At 38.3% G+C, this 19,196-nt stretch overlaps 2 protein-coding genes across 3 annotated transcripts; one reads left to right on the top strand and one right to left on the bottom strand.

Annotated features, from left to right (window-relative positions):
* The first annotated feature begins 948 nt into the window (after positions 1–948).
* Positions 949–5,567, top strand: mat2ab (methionine adenosyltransferase 2Ab). 2 transcript variants are annotated; one of them, XM_061729185.1, is made up of 9 exons: positions 949–1,146; positions 1,696–1,773; positions 1,887–2,009; positions 2,108–2,220; positions 2,324–2,467; positions 2,550–2,768; positions 2,854–3,036; positions 3,155–3,288; positions 3,793–5,567. In XM_061729185.1, the coding sequence occupies exons 1-9, from the start codon at positions 1,053–1,055 to the stop codon at positions 3,893–3,895; spliced, it is 1,191 nt and encodes a 396-aa protein (XP_061585169.1). In that variant the 5' UTR covers positions 949–1,052; the 3' UTR covers positions 3,896–5,567. The 2 variants fall into 2 exon arrangements, with proteins under 2 accessions (XP_061585169.1, XP_061585170.1); XM_061729186.1 differs by having other exon boundaries at positions 3,155–5,567.
* Positions 5,568–13,312: 7,745 nt separating this feature from the next.
* On the bottom strand, positions 13,313–18,585 carry c9h2orf68 (chromosome 9 C2orf68 homolog). Its single transcript, XM_061729194.1, has 4 exons — positions 18,413–18,585; positions 15,096–15,211; positions 14,864–15,009; positions 13,313–14,775 (listed from the first exon to the last, which is right to left on the bottom strand). The coding sequence occupies exons 1-4, from the start codon at positions 18,520–18,522 to the stop codon at positions 14,653–14,655; spliced, it is 495 nt and encodes a 164-aa protein (XP_061585178.1). The 5' UTR covers positions 18,523–18,585; the 3' UTR covers positions 13,313–14,652.
* Positions 18,586–19,196: the final 611 nt, after the last annotated feature.

Here is a 19,196-nt window from a genome sequence, read left to right as displayed (position 1 = left end):
ACAATTTGACACTGTGTTGGTGGTTTACACATACAGAAATGTTATGTCATTGCGGAGATCAATGTTTTCATATTTACAAAAACATTGTAAAATAGGACCTATGCAAAATGTCCTTATGTAAAGCCAATGTCCACTATGTTTAAAAACAAAATACATCAGCCAATGATAAAGACAATAATTAAGCTCATATCTGACCCACAAAGGTAGAACATGTATACAGACATGGTTTTTGATCATATTACACATTGCACAACACAGCCTGGGGCTTAACAGGTAGAAGGGCTTTTTGAGTAAATATAATTACATCCTGTTGAGACACAATATCTGTTCTTTCCACGTCGAGGTTTGCTCTTTGCTGCATATAATCTGGCTGACAGGGAGTCACATGTTCTCATGTTCCTATGATAATTGAAATGAATGACACCAATCAGACTAAATAAAAACAGATTAAAAAAAGCACAAAAACTACATAAACATATTATGCTCAAATTTGATGTTATTAGTTTATGTTATTAATTTAAAAACATCATCTGCTACATTAGGATCGTGACGATGACCATGACAAGATGTGCTTTCCAAATAAAACGAAATGAAGAAAGATGATGCGGATATGGTGGCGGACTCAAGACAGAAATGAGACATTTTTAAATTCGAAAAAGTCCAACAGATATACATTATATGAGTTATGAAGTAGATCATAACATATGGTAATATATATATATAACAATTTCTGTATAGAAACTCGACGTGAAATGACACCATAAGGTAGGTAGTCGCCGTAACCATGAGAACGGTAAGGTTCCGTTAGCACGTGACCCTGAACAAATTCGTTAATGCCTTCTTTTCGGTTACAGTAAGAGAGCTCCTGATTGGCTGAGCGCTAGGCCCCGCCCCCTCCGCCTCAACACGTGGGGTCCGGAGCATAAATAGCGAAGGTCTGCGCCACGAGGCTGAGTCCCCCGACCAGCAGTCATTCATTACTGTAGTGTAGCGAGGAGCCCGGAGGAAAAACACACACAGAACTACCTTGTTATCAACAGCAGCCTTCCAATATGATGAACGGCGAGATGAACGGGTTTCACAACTCCCTCATCGAGGAGGATTGCTTTCTGTTCACCTCAGAGTCGGTCGGAGAAGGACATCCCGGTAAGAGTCGCACACCGGCCTTTTGTCGGTTACTTGCACGAAATAAGGCTTACAACCGTGTTTTGATGATGTCACTTGGCCAGCACGCTCTCAATTTAATATTTATTACATACGTTTAGTGTTATAGACACAGGCATTTTAAGCATTTTTTATTTTCTTGATCGTCTCCGGGCCGGTCTGCGGAGCATGTGCTATTGGCTAATGCGGTTAGCCTGAATCTCCCGGCTAATACTGAAGCGAGCGGGGCATAGCAAGCGCTAGACTGGCCCACAGTGTAGGGGATGCCAGAACATGGTTATTATCTGGTAAGTAGTCTAGATGTAATTAGTTAATTGTCAGAGTAAGCTTGATCGTGGTTGCTTTCCGGTCTCTGGGTTAGTTGGCGGGCTCTCTGCAGCACATGTAGTGAAATGGCGACTGCTAAGATGCCAGTCATCCTCTGAAGCTGAGCCGCACTGGTTGTCCCAGTCTCTTTTAGATCCGGTAAAGCAGTACTGCAGCTATATTTTTCCTCTTTTTCCGTTTTCAACGTCATATCTTGTTTTTCAGACAAGATCTGTGACCAGATCAGTGATGCAGTGCTGGACGCTCATCTCAAACAGGATCCTGATGCCAAAGTTGCTTGTGGTAAGGAAGTTAATAGTCTCTATTTTTTCACCTGAGGACTCTTAAAGGTGTTAAAAAAAAAAAAGAGAGCTTTTTAATACATGCATGTGTTTTGTCCATCTTTCCTCATTCAGAAACTGTTGCCAAGACTGGGATGATCCTGCTGGCAGGTGAAGTCACATCACGTGCCACAGTGGACTACCAGAAAGTTGTGCGTGATACAATCCGTCAAATTGGATATGATAACTCTGCCAAAGGTATGGCATGTTTTTGTATTTATAGTTTCATGCTTGAGCAGATGAAGATTATTTTTGGAGTTTAACAATATGTTTTGTTTTTTTTTTGTTCTGCACAGGTTTTGACTACAAGACCTGCAATGTTCTTGTGGCTTTGGAGCAGCAGTCTCCTGACATCGCTCAAGGTGTTCACATTGACCGCAATGAGGAAGACATTGGAGCAGGGGACCAGGTCTGTTGCTGTTTCATGATTTTGTGTACTCTGGGTGTTGCATACTCCAGTTTACTGACTGTATTACGCTCCATCACTGCTGACTAAATGTTATGGTTTCTAGGGTTTGATGTTTGGATATGCAACTAATGAGACAGAGGAGTGCATGCCTCTCACAATTGTCCTCGCCCACAAGCTGAATGCTAAGATGGCTGAACTGCGCCGCAATGGGACCCTTCCATGGCTTCGACCAGACTCAAAGACACAGGTGGGACTGTCATACTATTTTGCACTTTGTTATACATTTCCAGAAGATCTGAGAGGCTAAATTACATTTATTTCTTTTACAGGTTACTGTACAGTATCGTCAGGACCGTGGTGCAATGCTCCCTGTACGAGTGCACACAATTGTCGTCTCTGTTCAGCACGATGAGGACATCTGCCTGGAGGAGATGAGGGATGCTCTGAAGGAAAAGGTCATCAAGGCTGTCGTTCCCTGCATTTATTTGGATGATGACACCATATACCACCTGCAGCCAAGTGGGCGATTTGTCATTGGAGGCCCACAGGTAAGTGCCTCAAAGTGTAGTTAAAAAGGTCTATAAAGCCTCCAAGTTACTTCTCCAGGTAACTTCTTTTTTTCCTCCATTACAGGGAGATGCCGGCCTCACTGGGCGTAAAATCATTGTCGACACTTATGGAGGCTGGGGAGCTCATGGTGGTGGAGCGTTTTCTGGGAAGGATTATACCAAGGTGGACCGCTCTGCTGCTTATGCAGCACGCTGGGTAGCCAAGTCTCTGGTCAAGGCTGAGCTCTGCAGGAGAGTGTTGGTACAGGTTAGTGGTGTCTTCTTTTTGGAGCAAGAGACTAAAACAGGCTTTTGTTTTAAATGTTTGAGTGTGGTGTGTTTTTTTTTTTTAATGTCTGATATGATACTTTTGTATGCTACATTAGGTGGCCTATGCCATTGGAGTTGCCCATCCCCTCTCCATTTCTATCTTCCACTATGGAACCTCCAACAAGAGTGAGAGAGAGTTGCTTGACATTGTGAGGAAAAACTTTGACCTTCGTCCCGGAGTCATTGTCAGGTAATGTATAGCATCAGATGTTAAATGAAATGACATCTCCCGGATCCTTTGTTTCCAGTCTCGTATCTTTGTCTTTATACTGTTGCCCTGCTTATGGTTAAGTACATTTTTAAAATCATTGACATGAATATCACTTTATCACATCACCCTGCATTACTTTTTCTATTGAGAAACTGGGTTCATTTTATCACTTCCTATTTGAAGGGCATAGTGCATTAATGCATGTTGTGGCAAGTGTCATGTTTTGTAACTGGCGAAAAGAGGCCATGCAGCTCAGGTAGATGTTTCTTTTTGTAAATTGGAGTGGTTTCCATCTGAAAACAGTGGTGCCTTGTAGGTTGGTGGGTAAGTGACACTTCACATTTCCCATCTTTACCAGCCAGGTGTTGCGGTCACTCTTGACACTGCTCTGGATTCAGTGAGCATTATGCATGTGTGAGTATGGATGTGTACTTCAGGTTTTAGGGTGTTTCTGTTGCTAAGTGTGTTGATTATGTATTCCAGGGATCTGGATCTGAAGAAACCCTTCTATCAGAGGACAGCAGCTTATGGCCACTTTGGCCGAGACTCCTTCCCATGGGAGGTACCCAAAAAGCTCAAATACTAAACGTGTTAAGCTTTTCCCCCTAGGCTTGTTGGTGTATACTACAGAGAAGCCTCCAAGGTTCCAGGGGTGAAATGCACTACTCTCTCTTTCATAATGACAGATGAGTTTCTCTCTCTCTCATATCTTCTTCCTCTGTCGTGTTACTGTTTTCTGCTGGTTGCACCATTGTGCTGGGTCCTAGGAGGCATGCCTCAAAACTTTGTAAAGGCTTGGATGGGTTCCATGAACTCATGCTTCATAGTACTTCGTTGTCATGCTTTCTCACAATAGCAGCGTTATCCTTTTGGCATTCCGCTCTCATCAGTATCACTAGTCTTTAATTCTGCCATTGTGGTAGCATATTTGTCAATACGCAACACCACTCTTGATTTACTGGTGTTACTGATTGTAGGAGTCTACATGACATCTTAAAGTTTACTGGTCCCCCCCCCTTTTTTTTTTTTTCTTTAACAAAATTTGAGGGTCCTTTTTTTTTGATCTGGTATCATCTCCTCCTGCAGTTTTTTCCTCAAACATTCCTTCATAAGTCTCCTACAGTTATTCCTCGTCCAATTTATCCTTTTTGTTGCCTTTACTCCCTCACACTGGAGGATGCTAGAACGGCACAAATAAAATTCAAATGTTGTGGTCTTCACTTGAAAAAGAGAAAAAAAATTAAAATGCTATGCATTTCAGAGCAAGGGCCAAGCCAAATCTTAATTATACAAGCTCAAATGAGCATACGGCCTCAGACACCCCCCTACAGACCTTTGCTGTTTTCTGGCGTAATACAGAAAAGTCAGAAGCTGCTATGTCACTGCTCAGGTCTGCAGAGGTATTGGATATACTTGGTGGTGAGAAAATATGCTTGTTTGTGCATTTGAAATAACATTTTTAAATTAGTATCTTTTTTAAGTGTAGTTTCAATTGCTTTTTATGGTTACGAAGTTGTTCCTTAAGGTAATTGATGGCAGGTGTGGCTACAGAGAAACCTGTTTCCCATCTTTATCTTGAAGGAATGTGGCTTCATCATGGTCTATTTGGTTAGGAATAAAAACCTGTACACTATTTATTTGTTCTCTGAAACGTGGCATGGCTACAGAGAAGCTGATGTTTCAGAAGGCAGCTTTAAACAGGCGGTTCTTGAAATCCTTTTGACTTGATCATTTCAGTGTTTGTCTTGAGGCCCCAGAGTGTCGTACAGAAAAGCTTTGGACATCCTCAAGAAAGTTACTGACAACTGTAAATGACTTCGCTTTTTTTTTTTTATTATTATAGCCCTTTATTTTTGACCCCTCCCCCCCCTGCCTTTTTTATTTTTTGTGAGTGGGTTAGTTTGGAAGTCCCAATAAAAAAAATATAAGTAAATACCCGGTGCAATTTCTTTCTTTGCTCTTGCCTATCATTAATGCGATGGCAACATTCTGCTGGTGTAGTACAGAGTAACCAGCATTGTTTACATAGCCATCCCAAGAGTAAGGAGGTTTCAAGTTTGGTATTCTTCCCTTTAACGACTCAGAGGTCATCCCGTTGGTTACAGTAAGTGTAAGAGTGCCTTTTCTATTTCCTCGACAACCAATTTGCTTTTCTCCCTTCCCACCAACACTGAACCTCCCCAGAGGAACAAGTAGATCATATATGCTTCATGTATAGACCTGTTTCCTGATGCTCTGTAATAAACACTTCATTTCAAGTTCTGGTCTTGATGGGTCTTTTTTTTTTTTTTCTTCTTCTTGTAAAGTGTTGTGGTGTATATAGAAAAGTGCTTTATAGATCCATTTTCAGCCACTGGCCTGCATCAATGAGATGCAAGGTCGTGTCATGCCAGTTTAACCTCCATGGTTGTAATAAGGTTCCAGAGCAGTAATGTCCCTCTTTAATAATATAGAAAATATTCAGTGTGTTGTGCACTCTGTTTAGGTAGCATATTTTTCAAGTGACTCATAAACTGGAAAAAACGGCCTTGACAAGGTTTTTATATTGCATTAATATGAAAGCTGCTGTTAGTCTTTCTAAGAAGGAAAAGGGTCTGAAACTAAAATATAATTGACATATCAAGGAAAATACTGATCAAAGCTTTGACTAAATTCCTGTTTTCATAAGTAGATACTAGCAGGAAAACAAAGCAATAAACAGATTGAGCAGCCTTTGAATGTGTGTCAAAGGTCTTCAATTTATTTGGAGATCTACTTGTCCAGGAAAATGGTTTGTGGCCCACATAATCAAGATATTACGATCAAAAATGGTCTCCCATTGTAATAACTAGGGGACTGCAACAGTTCATAGTGCTTTTTGACAGTCATCCATCTGTTTTAGCCTAAACTTAAAACAATGTTACCAAAGAACACTAGCATGTAATATGTAAATCCTTGACAGGAAATCATATGCAACAAGATTTAGAATACAAGCAACAGAATCGACTACATACTAGTCACATCTTTCAGTTCTTATTTCAAACAAATAATGGTTAATCAAACATGTTAAGTGTTTTGTCAGGTACATTTCTACACCTTGTTTTTTGCGTTTTTACAGATTTTGAGTATTTATGTGGTGTCATTTGGCAGGTACTGTAAATAAAAACGTGTACGGCTAAATTTGGCAGATTTACATGACTGGCTCAAGTGCTCATGTCAGGGATTATTAACATGATTATACATGAAGGGTTCATCTTAAGGATTGAAGATGCATCCTTATATAAAATAAATATTTAATGGTAAAAATCAATAGCATTTTTGTCACATTTGTGGTTTTCATGTACTGTTTGCTTTTATGCTGTTTGCCACCATGTCCAAAATACAGTATACATATTACATGTGTCACAAAACAAATCTGTTAAGGATTATACAAAATTTACAGTTTAATCAAACAAGGTTAGCATCTAGATTGAATGGCATTTTCTAGTACATAGACTGGAGTTACTGATGAGTAGTTACTATGCTGACATTTGCAACTCCAATTAATCATTTGTAGTTTAGGTGTCAAACTCTTTATTCAAGCATCTGATTCTCTTGTCTCTTTATGTGCAGTTAACAATTTACCACCAGCTCTCTAGTTGACATGAAAATGCAGGTTTTGAAGTGAATTTTGGATTGGAAAGTAGAGATTAGCAACAGCAGAATATGAATGCTGGTCACAGCCACTTGACTGGCACCACTGGCGCTCTGAAACAACCTTTCTTAATTCATGGATCAACAGAGCTACTGGATGAATCTGATATGGTATAAGTGATCCAAATTAGCTATGCTCACAGCCTCGTAAGTCTCGTATAGTTTGATGGTCAGAAGAGTTATTGGCTGATTCAACGTCTTCAAGGTGATCCAGGTCATGTGGCCACAAAAAAAAGCATGTCATTACCCCTCCATCACCTTATACTAACTACACAGTAATGATTTTAAACTTTTTGTCCATTTAATGTGCCTGATACCTTTACATTATGTGCTTTATATTTTTTGCTTGCTTTCCTCCCCCCTTATATTTTCTCAGAGCATTGAGTCTGACCTTGGGGTGAACTCTGGGATATTCCCTCTTCGGACCTGTCCTCTTGTAATAAGTTAGTTGGAATTTACATTTGATGAAAAGGAGCAATTGATTCTGTTGTATCATTGCTGATGTCTTCCCTTGTTGCCATTGTGTTAACACACACCATAATACTTAAAACAATCTGATACCTCTGCTTTCATAGAAGTGCTCAAACATATACGATGATCTGTTAGACGCTGCTGTCTGCTACTTATCCTTTTAAATCTTATGAGAGCAGGATTTATACTTAATTATACTTAATCACGTCAACTCAGTGCCTACGGTATAAGTGTGGCTACAGACACCATGCTGTACGCAGAGCTGTAGCCTGCTTCAGCTTCTCCGGGAAATGTAAACTATAGGTCAGGTCAACAAAGATTGTGACAAGAGTGATTGGTACACGAGGTTGCATTGAATTGTTCTCCATATTCAAACCAGATGTATGGATTTCTGTAATTTCAGTAAAAGTAACTGCTGTTGAACATTTATCAGCTCAAACAATATCACAGAAAGTCAAAACTGTCTCACCATATCTGAGGTATATGAAAGAAGCAAACAAAAGGAAGCTGAGCACTGAGGCTCAGCACGAAGTAGCATTTGGCTGTGTAATTACAGAATGAAGCGAGCATGAGAATGGTGGAATAAATGCATTTATATCAAATCTGCACAGTTTTGATGAAGCCGCATGAATCAAGCTTAACACTGTGCTTAGTTTTCACACACTGTTTTACACTTTTGTTAAATAAATAATAATGCACTGAAATATGGGATCTTTATGATATTTTATTTACCAAATTTTAAAGACCTGATCAGAACTAGGTGATGATCTCCTGATATGTAAATCGTCTGAATCACATGTAGAAACCTTTTTAACGTGGGAGCAGAGTACGTATTTCACATGAAGTACATGCACTACTTCTGGAAGCAGAATTGAATAATTTGCCTATAATTTTACTTCCATCTCTTAAATAGATGGAAATGACTCAAAGTTGTAGATGAATAATTGATTGAAAAGCCAAACAGTTTGCGAAAGGTTGTTGGAACTTGTCTGGAATCACATATCTTTTAGGTTTATCTAACTTTTTCAAGGACAGCAAACAAAGATTTGTCTTATCTTACTGCTCTTTGTCTTATTGCTGTGGGTGCAGGACCAAAGAGGCGACAAGGTCAGATCTATCTCCTGGGACCAACACTCACATCATGTTACTGTGTTTTCTCACCACACACTGGCTATATTTTGGCTTTATTGTTTGTAAGACTGGGAAAAACTTTGAGAAAAGGTTGTTGGCACTTACGGTATGCTCACTCTGCACTTTAACAATTCAACAATACAGGGACATTGTAGTGTGAAATATATTGACCTGATTGTTCAGGGGTACCTTTGGTCTCAATGTACTGATTCTTTGCAACTCAACAAATAAATGGTAAGATTTTAAATCTGCTTATATAGCTCTTGGTGACCTAAGCGACGGATCACAATTCAAGCCAAACTATCCCCATGATAAGATGGGGATGCTGCTGCTGTCCAAAAGGGACGAACATAATGTGTAAATAAGAACTGTAAAAAAAGAAAAGAAAGAATAATTTCTGTTTAAGGAGCAAGATTAACATAACATTATTAATATACTGGTCTGCATTAATAAATCCTTAATGTTAAGAAGCAAATTCATCATAGTGTTACTTTAGTCTTAGCTATTTTATTTGTGTGTGCAATTCTGGACAAATCTTTAAATGTTAGTTTAAAGATTTACCTTGAAGTTTAAGGTTTAGTTCATTTGGAAGGGATTTAGCTGTTGATCAAACTGCAGCGGTGATTATTAACCACTGAAAACGTTGCACACAGATTGAGCGTATTACCAGGAAGAAAAAGCCTCCATTATCCACTACACAGTGCAATCGCAAGATTGAATAAATCCCATGCAGCAGCAGCAGGGATCCTCGAGGGCCCGTGTCCTGCACACTTTAGGTGTTTCTCTACTTTAATACTCCTGATTCTAATTAATAGTCATAATTAGCAGGTTATCGAGGTCTGCACAAGTCTGATGATGACACAGCTACTTGTATCACAGTGTTCTGAAGCAGGGAGACATCTAAAACATGCTGGACACAGGCCGTTGAGGACCGGTAGTGAAGACCCCTGCCTTACAGGATGTGTAGGCTTGTGCAATGATACTTTGTGATCTTTAAACCTTTCAAGGAGTAACTTCAGAGTTAAACTTACACTGTAATGTCCCCTGTATGTTTTTCTGTGTAATAGTATCCTGCTGTGTTACTTGTTTTAAGTTGGTCTGGCTGGTTGAACCTGTTCACAGAAAACATCTCACCACGAGTTAAAAAGAAATTATTACAAAAATGTTAATTGCTGTGAGAGGTGGAATATGTACGAAGTTCGGGCTGTGAAGACAGGCCAGTTCTTGTCAGTCAGTTAAATATTTCAATGTTAAACATTTGCTTGTAGCTGTAGTACAAAGAAAAACAACTTTTATCTGTATTTTTGTTTAAATTGTTAAATTGTTTAATATGTAACCCCTGTAGCAAACACTCTTTAATATTCCCCATAAGGAACAACGTGTACCAGCACAGCGACACCTTTATGATGTGTCATTTGCCTCAGGTATTCCCAAACCTCTTGATACAACTGCTGAAATACAATTACAAGGTAATATTGAAGGGAAGCCATCCAGATACTGTTCTCTCAGTGAGGTCTCTGGATTTGTGTTGGTTATGGTATCAACAGGTTCATTTAATTTTGAACAAATTTCTCAAAATAGCTCCTAGTCTCCAACCACAGCAAGTATAATGGCTACACTGAACCACAGTGGAAAATGTTGCAGTTTGTCTCTCTTGCTACTACAATATCAATGTTTTAATATGACAATTTTAACATTCAACACAGCGGATTTTGTCACAAATGCAGGTAAGAGGTAAGAGGGATGGTTAGGTGTTTGTCAGCCAACTATATACTGAATAACCGAATTCTAGACCCATATCACTTGAAAAGTTTCCAATACTCTTTTTCCAGTTCCAGTCATTCCCAAATGATTAGGAGTTAGGAATTGAAGACATGCAGTTAGCATTAAAACATTTTATATTTTTGTAAACTTGTTATATTTACTTGAGTTAAATCTGCTCCACAGATAAAATTTATTTTGTTATGCATTTTTGTCATTGTGAGATGTTCTGAGGCTGAAATTCAAACTTGAAACATGAGTGTTCATGACATCCTACACCCACAGTAGACCAAAACTGCTGAAAAGATACAGAGCAACAGAATAGCATGAACAGAAATAACACTACATCTGTCATCTCATTTAGAAACATCTTCCTTCATTATGCCCTTTTATGACCTTAAGTATTTACCTCTTCACCCTTAAATGTGGCGCTGTAAATGACTACAGTTACAGTACACCCAGCTATGTATGAGTGATACTCGAGTAACACCATCAAAGAGCTCAGAGCAGCTACAGCAGCTGTGCATTTCCACTACTGAAAGCCTATTTATAACTGAATGGTAGTGTCTCAGGGTGCAGGCTAAACTTCCACTGCCATGAAGGGATAGGATCACTGACCACTACAATAGTGCAGCACCAGTGATGGGGGTTTTCAACTACAGGGAAATGCCACTGGTACACACAAAAAACACACTGATGAAATGTTTGATTTTTTTTTACTGGTGATATGGAGTCATTTTGGCTTATGTTACTTGCTTAAACTTTTCTTTCACTCTGATGAGGTGTATAGTGAGATTTCTTTCTCTATGATACAACCCCCCCCCCCCCCCCAACCAAAACATTCATTCCCCCTCCCAAAACAGAGAGATACATGGCCACCACTTGTGCTTAGCTCTCACATGAGACCAAACAAACCACTATCGAAGCAAGATTATGATGGAAGGACTGTCTCACGGTCAAGTTTCTCACATTTAATGCAGTTCTTACAGTGTGAAAGGCTGAAGTAGGTCAAACTGCTCAGCTCAGGTCAGTAGGATTTGTTTTAAGTATTAGGTGACAGCTGATGCAATGTGAGTGGGAGGTTGCTGCGGCGTACTGTACCTTCACAGGAAACTGAAATGACGCTCATTCTTTCCTCCTCTAGTATCTTCCATTTGATGAATTATTCCACTTTAAACTGTTAGTGTACAAACTTCTTTGAGCTGATTTTGGTTTGGCAACCATTCTCACATGAAGATACAGCAAAGTGAAAGGAAACCCATTGGAAACATACATCAAGTGTAACAGGATAGCTATGTATATTCATACACCTTGCTTTTTACATATCCAAGGGTGACCTTGATATTTTTTTAGTCAGTAGTTCTGACTAGGTGTCCTAGGTGTCCAATATCTGATTATAACATGGTATGATGGTGGTTCATGGTTCCACAATAATCTCTGACCTGTTATTAACGTGGTTCTATGTTCAGTGTGTCATTGTATTCAACCCATTCTAAAATCCAGGGCACTTTATGCAAAACCTATAGCTGAGGCTGATTCATTTGACTGGGATGAATTAAAAATCCACTCATAGTTTTTTTCATGTGTGACGGCCTCTATTCTGCCCCAGTTCTGGCTGTGCTTGTTTGCTGCAGCAGGTGGATGGGAAGAGCTATGATCTGGAGATGCAGCACACCTGAGCAGGCTGGGCCCAGAGTCTATAAATCAGGGCTTCAGGCTTCACTCTGGCTCTCCCCTGGCTGGCTGACTTCCGTTTGCATCTTTTGTTGGTTTTCTTTCGTTCATCCACACACACACACACACACACTCCCCACTCGCGCAGATACTGCTTCCACCCTGACTTATTGATAGACCATCTACATACAGTTCGTTTCTTCAATAAATCTATGGTGCTGTATTGAACATCATGTGTGGTCTCCCTCCTTTGCCACAACCTTTTGAGTCTGGTAGTGACACGTGTCATTAGTATGTGTAAAATGAGCCAAATTAGATTGTAATTAAAGTATTGCCAAATATTTGCTGCCTAAGCGGGTTTTCACAAAATTCTAATTTTCATGCTTTCAAAAACGTGTTTCCCTGCAGGCTATGAGCTAATATGTGGAGTTGAACTAGTAGTGGTGGTTGTAAAGGTGTGAGCTGTGATTGGTACATTATCAGCAAATTGAGGGGAAAAAAAAAACTGGAAGTATTCTGTTGAGCAGGAGACATGTGAGAGTGTTCATGGTCTCCTAACTTGAGACACGTGCTTGCTGTGGAATGAGGAAAGCTGCAGGAGGGTGTTGACAGTCAGAAGGGGAGTGTTTCCTTTGCTCCAATAGCTTTCCGGACCCCTGTCTGCCTTGGCAAAGTTTTACATAACACTGTAAAGACTTGGCCCGCCTTTTGGCTAGAGGATGAAGTTTGCATATTTTCAAGCATTAATGAAAACAATGAGTTTAAATCTCGCCATGGTATGAATCAACAGATTGTCTGCCCTAAAAGTACAGTAAAATCAACATAGTGTTTTTCCATGGCCAGACAATGATAGTGGAACTTTTTGTTCCCTCCTAACACACACATAGTGATTTCAATATTGAATGGGAGCTGTTTGACCCACGCAGAGACATTATTACTTTTTTGTTAAATTTAAAAAAAAGTGACAGCCTTTCCAATTAAAGGTTTCACCTGTACGTGTAAATGATCTATAATCACATGTCCTGTTATTTTGCAAGAAATGTGTTGCACAAGTCAGGCTCGTGTTTCACAAGTCTTGAGAATCTGACCGGAGGCAGGTCTTTCAACAAACCGGTTCTAGCTTGCACGGTTGTTTCTGGTGAGAAAATATGCTGATAATTAACTACTCCTTGCAAAACATGTGGGAAAACAATCATCTAAAAAATATTAAAAGTGCTTGACTCTTGACATCAGTTTTTTTTTTGTAAGAAAATTAACTAATATTCATATTTTAGTTTGAAGTGAAACCACCTCCTACATGTGCACGAGTCCTGTGTGCACATGTAAAATATCAAATCTCTTGGTCGACCTGCACATAGGAGGAGGTCACCCTGGCTCATGTCACAATAACTTCTTATCTTGTGTCTACAGTTCATCACTCATGCAGCAAACAATATCCCATTCGATATTCAAAAGTGTAACTCTATATTCATATTTGTTTTTATCAGAAAATTTGAACCATTATTAGAAATAGTAGAAGAGTAGTAAAGTCGCAACTTAGGTGGCACAAAGACTCCCTGCTACAAACCTGTCATTCAAATATTCAAATTCAGCTCCTCAGTTCTACATTTACTGTTTTACCTTTAAGTAATGGATTGAGGCCATGCATAAAATGCAGGTTCACCAAACAAAAGAATGAAAACTTGGTAAAAAAAAACAACAACTGCTAAGGCACATAAATATAGTTCAGTTATAAAGCTGTTTGATAGCGCCACCTGCTGTGGACAAGACATGAAGCATGTGGGTCAACTGAAGCCAAATGATTAGTTTCATTGGTGCCAATGTTTTAAAAACACTAAATATTTCAGGATAAAAATAATTGTAGTACATAAATGTGTTAACCTGTATTTTGTCTTTAACGAACATACAAAATATGTATAATATCAAGATGGTAAGAAAAACACATTCGCATTTTATGGCTGGTCAGTATCATAAATTGCACATCCAGACACAACTGGAAAGCACAAAATGGCTTTTATGCATATGAAATTTTATATGTAAAGTTTTGTTCTCCAATTACAGTATCAAAAATATGTCTCTCAATAAATCAAAATAAATTAGAACATTCAAAATTTTAAAGCACAGTTGCCACATTAACACATTTTGAGGGTTCACCTACAAAGAAGACAAAAAAAAAGATGTTCAGAATTAAGAAAATAAACGATATTGCTGATATTGCTGATTCTCCTTTGATAGCACACCATCGTAACTGTATATCTTGTGTACAGAATTATCGTTTTTAAATAAAAAACTCAAAACCTGATGAACTGAGGAGGAAGGTTTCCTGGGCTCTCTGTCAAAAGCTACATTTGAGTGTTGTGGCTTGAGATATAATGTAACAATCCATAGTTGGTAAAAAAAATAAAAGAAATAAATAAATAAAAAAAATGTAAACATCAAGAGATGATAAATGCTTTCCCTTCTCCTTGAAAAGCAAATGATGGCTCTATCGTCACTGCAATAATAGCAGAGTCCTCACCATACCCCTTTCACACAACAATGTCAAAGTTGTGGAGGATTTGGGGATCTGAACTGCAAATGCAGCATTGCATTCGTCTGCATCCGTCATTATAATTTTCAGTTTGAGAACATAATTCAGCGTTTGTCTCGTCTTTTGTCAATTTCCTTTCGAATTCGAACTTCTAGAGCTGCCCTCATGGCGGAATTCAGGATGTTCTTCTCCGCAACACGTTCTGCCACCTTCTCAGGTTCATCCTCCTTGAAAAATAAAAACAATGCAAAGGGATTAAAACAAAAGACCTCAAATCAAAGAGCTAGAACTTCAAGCAAAGGCATGTGCATTAACCTTGTGCACAAGGAAGGATGTAATGGTACCAGAGTCCGCCTGATAGTCAAGCCAGAAGAGTTCAGTCCCATGGGTTTCGGTTTCTGTGCTTGACCCGCTCTCATTCCCCTCTTCAGCATCAGCACTGTTCCCTGGCTCAGAAACATCTGCAAAGAGGAAGCACACAAACATTATTCTTCCTTGAGTAATGTCGCCATCAGGACAAACCTAAAAAGGATCACATCAATCTTACGTCTTTGTCTGGGATTATACACTTGGATGTCAGGTCGACGGGGTCTTCTAGGGGTTGTTGTGTGCCTCCGCCGCTGAAGTTCTTTGGCGTTCTTTACTTCTTTATCATAATCATCTCTTTAAATGAAAGCCAAACATTGCACCATTACACAAATAATATAGCAGGAATGTTAGTCACATGGCTGATGTAAAAAAAAAAAAACAATAACTGGACATTTTAGTTTATCCTTAAGTGTGTGACACTTTAAACTAACTCAAGTTTTCTATCTGTAAATATTTTCCCATGGACTTGGTGGTAAACTTGTATGAACTTGTACAGCCTTGCACTCCAGCCAGAACATGGAGGTCCGTGAATCAGCTGCTACTGGTCAATCCTACACCAGAGCAGGCTCTTAAAGCTGGTGAAAGAGCCGTGCAGGTGGCAGACACACATTTGTGAAGTAGCCCAGAGCCTTGATCATTTAAAAAAGACTGCTCGAAATCTGTTTCCAGTCTGGCCTGATTGGTAGGGTTGCCACCTTTCAGAAATAGAAATAAGGGACGCCCCGATTTCAGCAGCGCAGGCGCCAAAAAAAGGGACATCCCCAAAACCTCTAAAATGCATAGAAATGTATTTATTTTATATGAAAAAACAAAATGCTTTGATTTAAAGTTTAAAGTGCTTTAATAGCAGGGTCAAAGACGTATAAGGCCTTTGAGTAGCCCATTTTTAAAATACTTAAAATAAAGATATTTTTGGCCATTTTCCAAACATTTGAAATGTAGTGTACACATACATGTATGTGAAAACTTCAAACAAAGGTATTTTAGTGTTTTTAAACCTTTAAACCGTCATTTGGGGCGACCATTTATCTCAAAATGAATAGGGTGGTCACCCCACATGATATCAAAATGTGACGTATACACTGCAGCAGTTAGAAAGAGGATTTATTTGTAAAGGAGAGAGAGACTACTGACCTGCAGGTTGTCTCTCTGGGACCCTCATGGAGTAACTGGCTGATGCAACATCCTCTTTGAGATGATTGTCAATATAAAAGTCCCTCAATTGTATTTTTTTCATGGTCACCCCAGATGATAATTCAGACAATGAACATATTCGGACAAGATAAGTTTGTGTATTATGATTGAAATGTGTGTACAAATGTTCCATAACTTTGTCAATAAATCTAAAACAAGTTTGAAAGTATGCCCAATAGGGCAAGCATTATTTTTAAATTGTTTTAATGTGATTTAAAACCAGTTGTCCAAACAGAAGTCAAGGCCGGACGGTCACCCCACATGATGTTTTCACACTTCAGATGGCAGAAAATGACCAATAACCAACATGTTTAAATAAAATAAGAGTGGGCACATGTAGAAGGAATGTATTAGACATACATGTTATATTTTTTATTCATTTTTATGTTTATTATTAGGTAGAAAGTTCCATCGGACAGAAAAAGTAAGCGTCACGTCTTTGACCCAGCACTGAACTTGATTGACTGTACAGACAGCCAACCATACTAGCAACTGAAATAGCCTATGCTCCTATGCTATGCATGTCCACATCAGCCAGTACTGTCTGCAGGTGAATATAAATATAGCCTATGGTGAAGGTCGGAAAATTAGAATATGGTGTAAAAGTTAATTTATTTCAATAATTCAACTTAAAAGGTGAAACTAATATATTACATAGTCTCATTACATGCAAAGCAAGATATGTTAAACCTTTATTTGTCATAATTTTGATGATTGAATAGTTTATAGATTTCATAAAATATTCTAATTTTTTGAGATTTTTTATTTGGGGTTTTCATAAACTGTGAGCCATAATCATCCAAATTATAACAAATAAAGGCTTGAAATATCTCACTTTGAATGTAGTGGGAAATAATATATATTTGTTCCACCTTTAGTTGAGTTTATTACGAAAATAGTTTTGCAATATATTCAAATTTTCCGAACTTCACCTGTAGATTATGACATCAATAAATAAGAGCATAATATGTGTCCGTATTGGTTCAATACGGAACGCAACTTTTGAGCTCTGTCGTGCAAACACAGCTTTTATTTATTTAGTTTTCTTTGTTATCTGGTGTTTTCTTGCTTATGGTAGTTCAATTTATTTCAAACTTTGGGATTGTTAAGTATTCACATGAAATATGTGTATATATTCTACAACTCTTAAGTCAAACAGAGTGCTTTAAATGTAATACAGAAAACAACTTTGTTCATCAAGAACAAGTGTTGTAGAAATGCATGAACGTCTCTCCTGGCTGAGGGTTGAGGATAGGCTAACTGCTAGTGTGCTTACATATTTCCATAGAATCATTAACACTCAAATTCCTACATTTCTTTATAATAAAATAACTTACTGTTCAGACACTCATTCATACAACACTCGGAGGGCAAATAGTGGTCAGATTACCCTTACCTAGGTCTGAATCTATGAGGACAGTGTTTTACAGATCAGTTACACATTGGAACAGTCTTCCAGGTGAAGTTCGTGACATTAAAAGAAAGGTTAGTTTTAAACAGAAACTAAGAATGTATTTGTTGACATCACTATAAGTTTACATGATATGTATGATGTTGTTTCTTGTTTTTATTTGTGATTCTATTTAGAATTGTATTTCTATGAATTGACATTGTAATGTTTGAGTTTGTACAGGACTGTCTCAGAAAATTAGAATATTGTGATAAAGTTCTTTATTTTCTGTAATGCAATTAAAAAAACAAAAATGTCATACATTCTGGATTCATTACAAATCAACTGAAATATTGCAAGCCTTTTATTATTGTAATATTGCTGATTATGGCTTACAGTTTAAGATTAAGATTCCCAGAATATTCTAATTTTTTGAGATAGGATATTTGAGTTTTCTTAAGCTGTAAGCCATGATCAGTATTAATAAAATAATAAAAGGCTTGCAATATTTCAGGTGATTTGTAATGAAGCCAGAATGTATGACATTTTTGTTTCTTTAATTGCATTACAGAAAATAAAGAACTTTATCAAAATATTCAAATTTTCTGAGACAGTCCTGTATGTTAACGTTTGGACCCCAGGAAGACTAGCTGTCGTTTGGCGTCAGCTAATGGGGATCCTTTTAAATAAACCAAACAACTTTGACTAATCCATCCTAGGTTGTCTCATTTACACTAATAACTTGGACCAAAAGGCCCAGACGACCTTCCCTTACATTTGGTGTTTAAACTTAAACCCGGTGCAGTTATCACTCCCCTTGACCCTGATGAACCATGTGCTGAACTACCAGTAGAACATTATCTGGTGTAGATGTTCTTGTTCTTGTTACTAGATTCAGGAGCAGGAGTCACCTCGCGATTTGGTTCCTCCGGATATGGTGCAGGAAGCCGTGGCTCATATCCAAGCGGGACCCGGGCTTGTATTTCAGATCATGCTCGCCATTATCGCTCAGAATATCCATTTCGTCCAAACTGCCAGTACGAGGGCAGTGTTTGTAGAGCGACTGCTTACAACAAGCCTCAATCACAGAACCCACAATAAGCTAATTGCTAGCTAACGGTATATAGTTGTCCAACTGTAGCTTTCCCGGAGTTCACACCAGGTTCACACAAAGTTAGGACTTTACATGAAACACTCAGAAATCTGCACCATTTACCAGTGAGCAAACGCAAAAAAACACTCTTTATATACAGGACTGTCTCAGAAAATTTGAATATTGTGATAAGTTCTTTATTTTCTGTAATGCAATTTAAAAAAAACAAAAATGTTATACATTCTGGATTCATTACAAATCATCTGAAATATTGCAAGCCTTTTATTATTTTAATATTGCTGATTATGGCTTACAGTTTAAGATTAAGATTCCCAGAAAATTCTAATTTTTTGAGATAGGATATTTGAGTTTTCTTAAACTGTAAGCCATGATCAGCAATATTAAAATAATAAAAGGCTTTCAATATTTCAGTTGATTTGTAATGAATCCAGAATGTATGACATTTCTGCATTACAGAAAATAAAGGACTTTATCACAATATTCTAATTTTCGGAGACAGTCCTGTATATGCTAGTGACTGAATGGTTTTGGCAGTGATCTCATGGATGAAATATGGTAAAGAGCTGCTTTCAAACTCCGGG

Source organism: Cololabis saira, chromosome 9 (genome assembly GCF_033807715.1).
Source record: "Cololabis saira isolate AMF1-May2022 chromosome 9, fColSai1.1, whole genome shotgun sequence".
NCBI classification, from domain to species: domain Eukaryota; kingdom Metazoa; phylum Chordata; class Actinopteri; order Beloniformes; family Belonidae; genus Cololabis; species Cololabis saira.
This window is presented reverse-complemented; position numbering and strand designations above follow the sequence as displayed.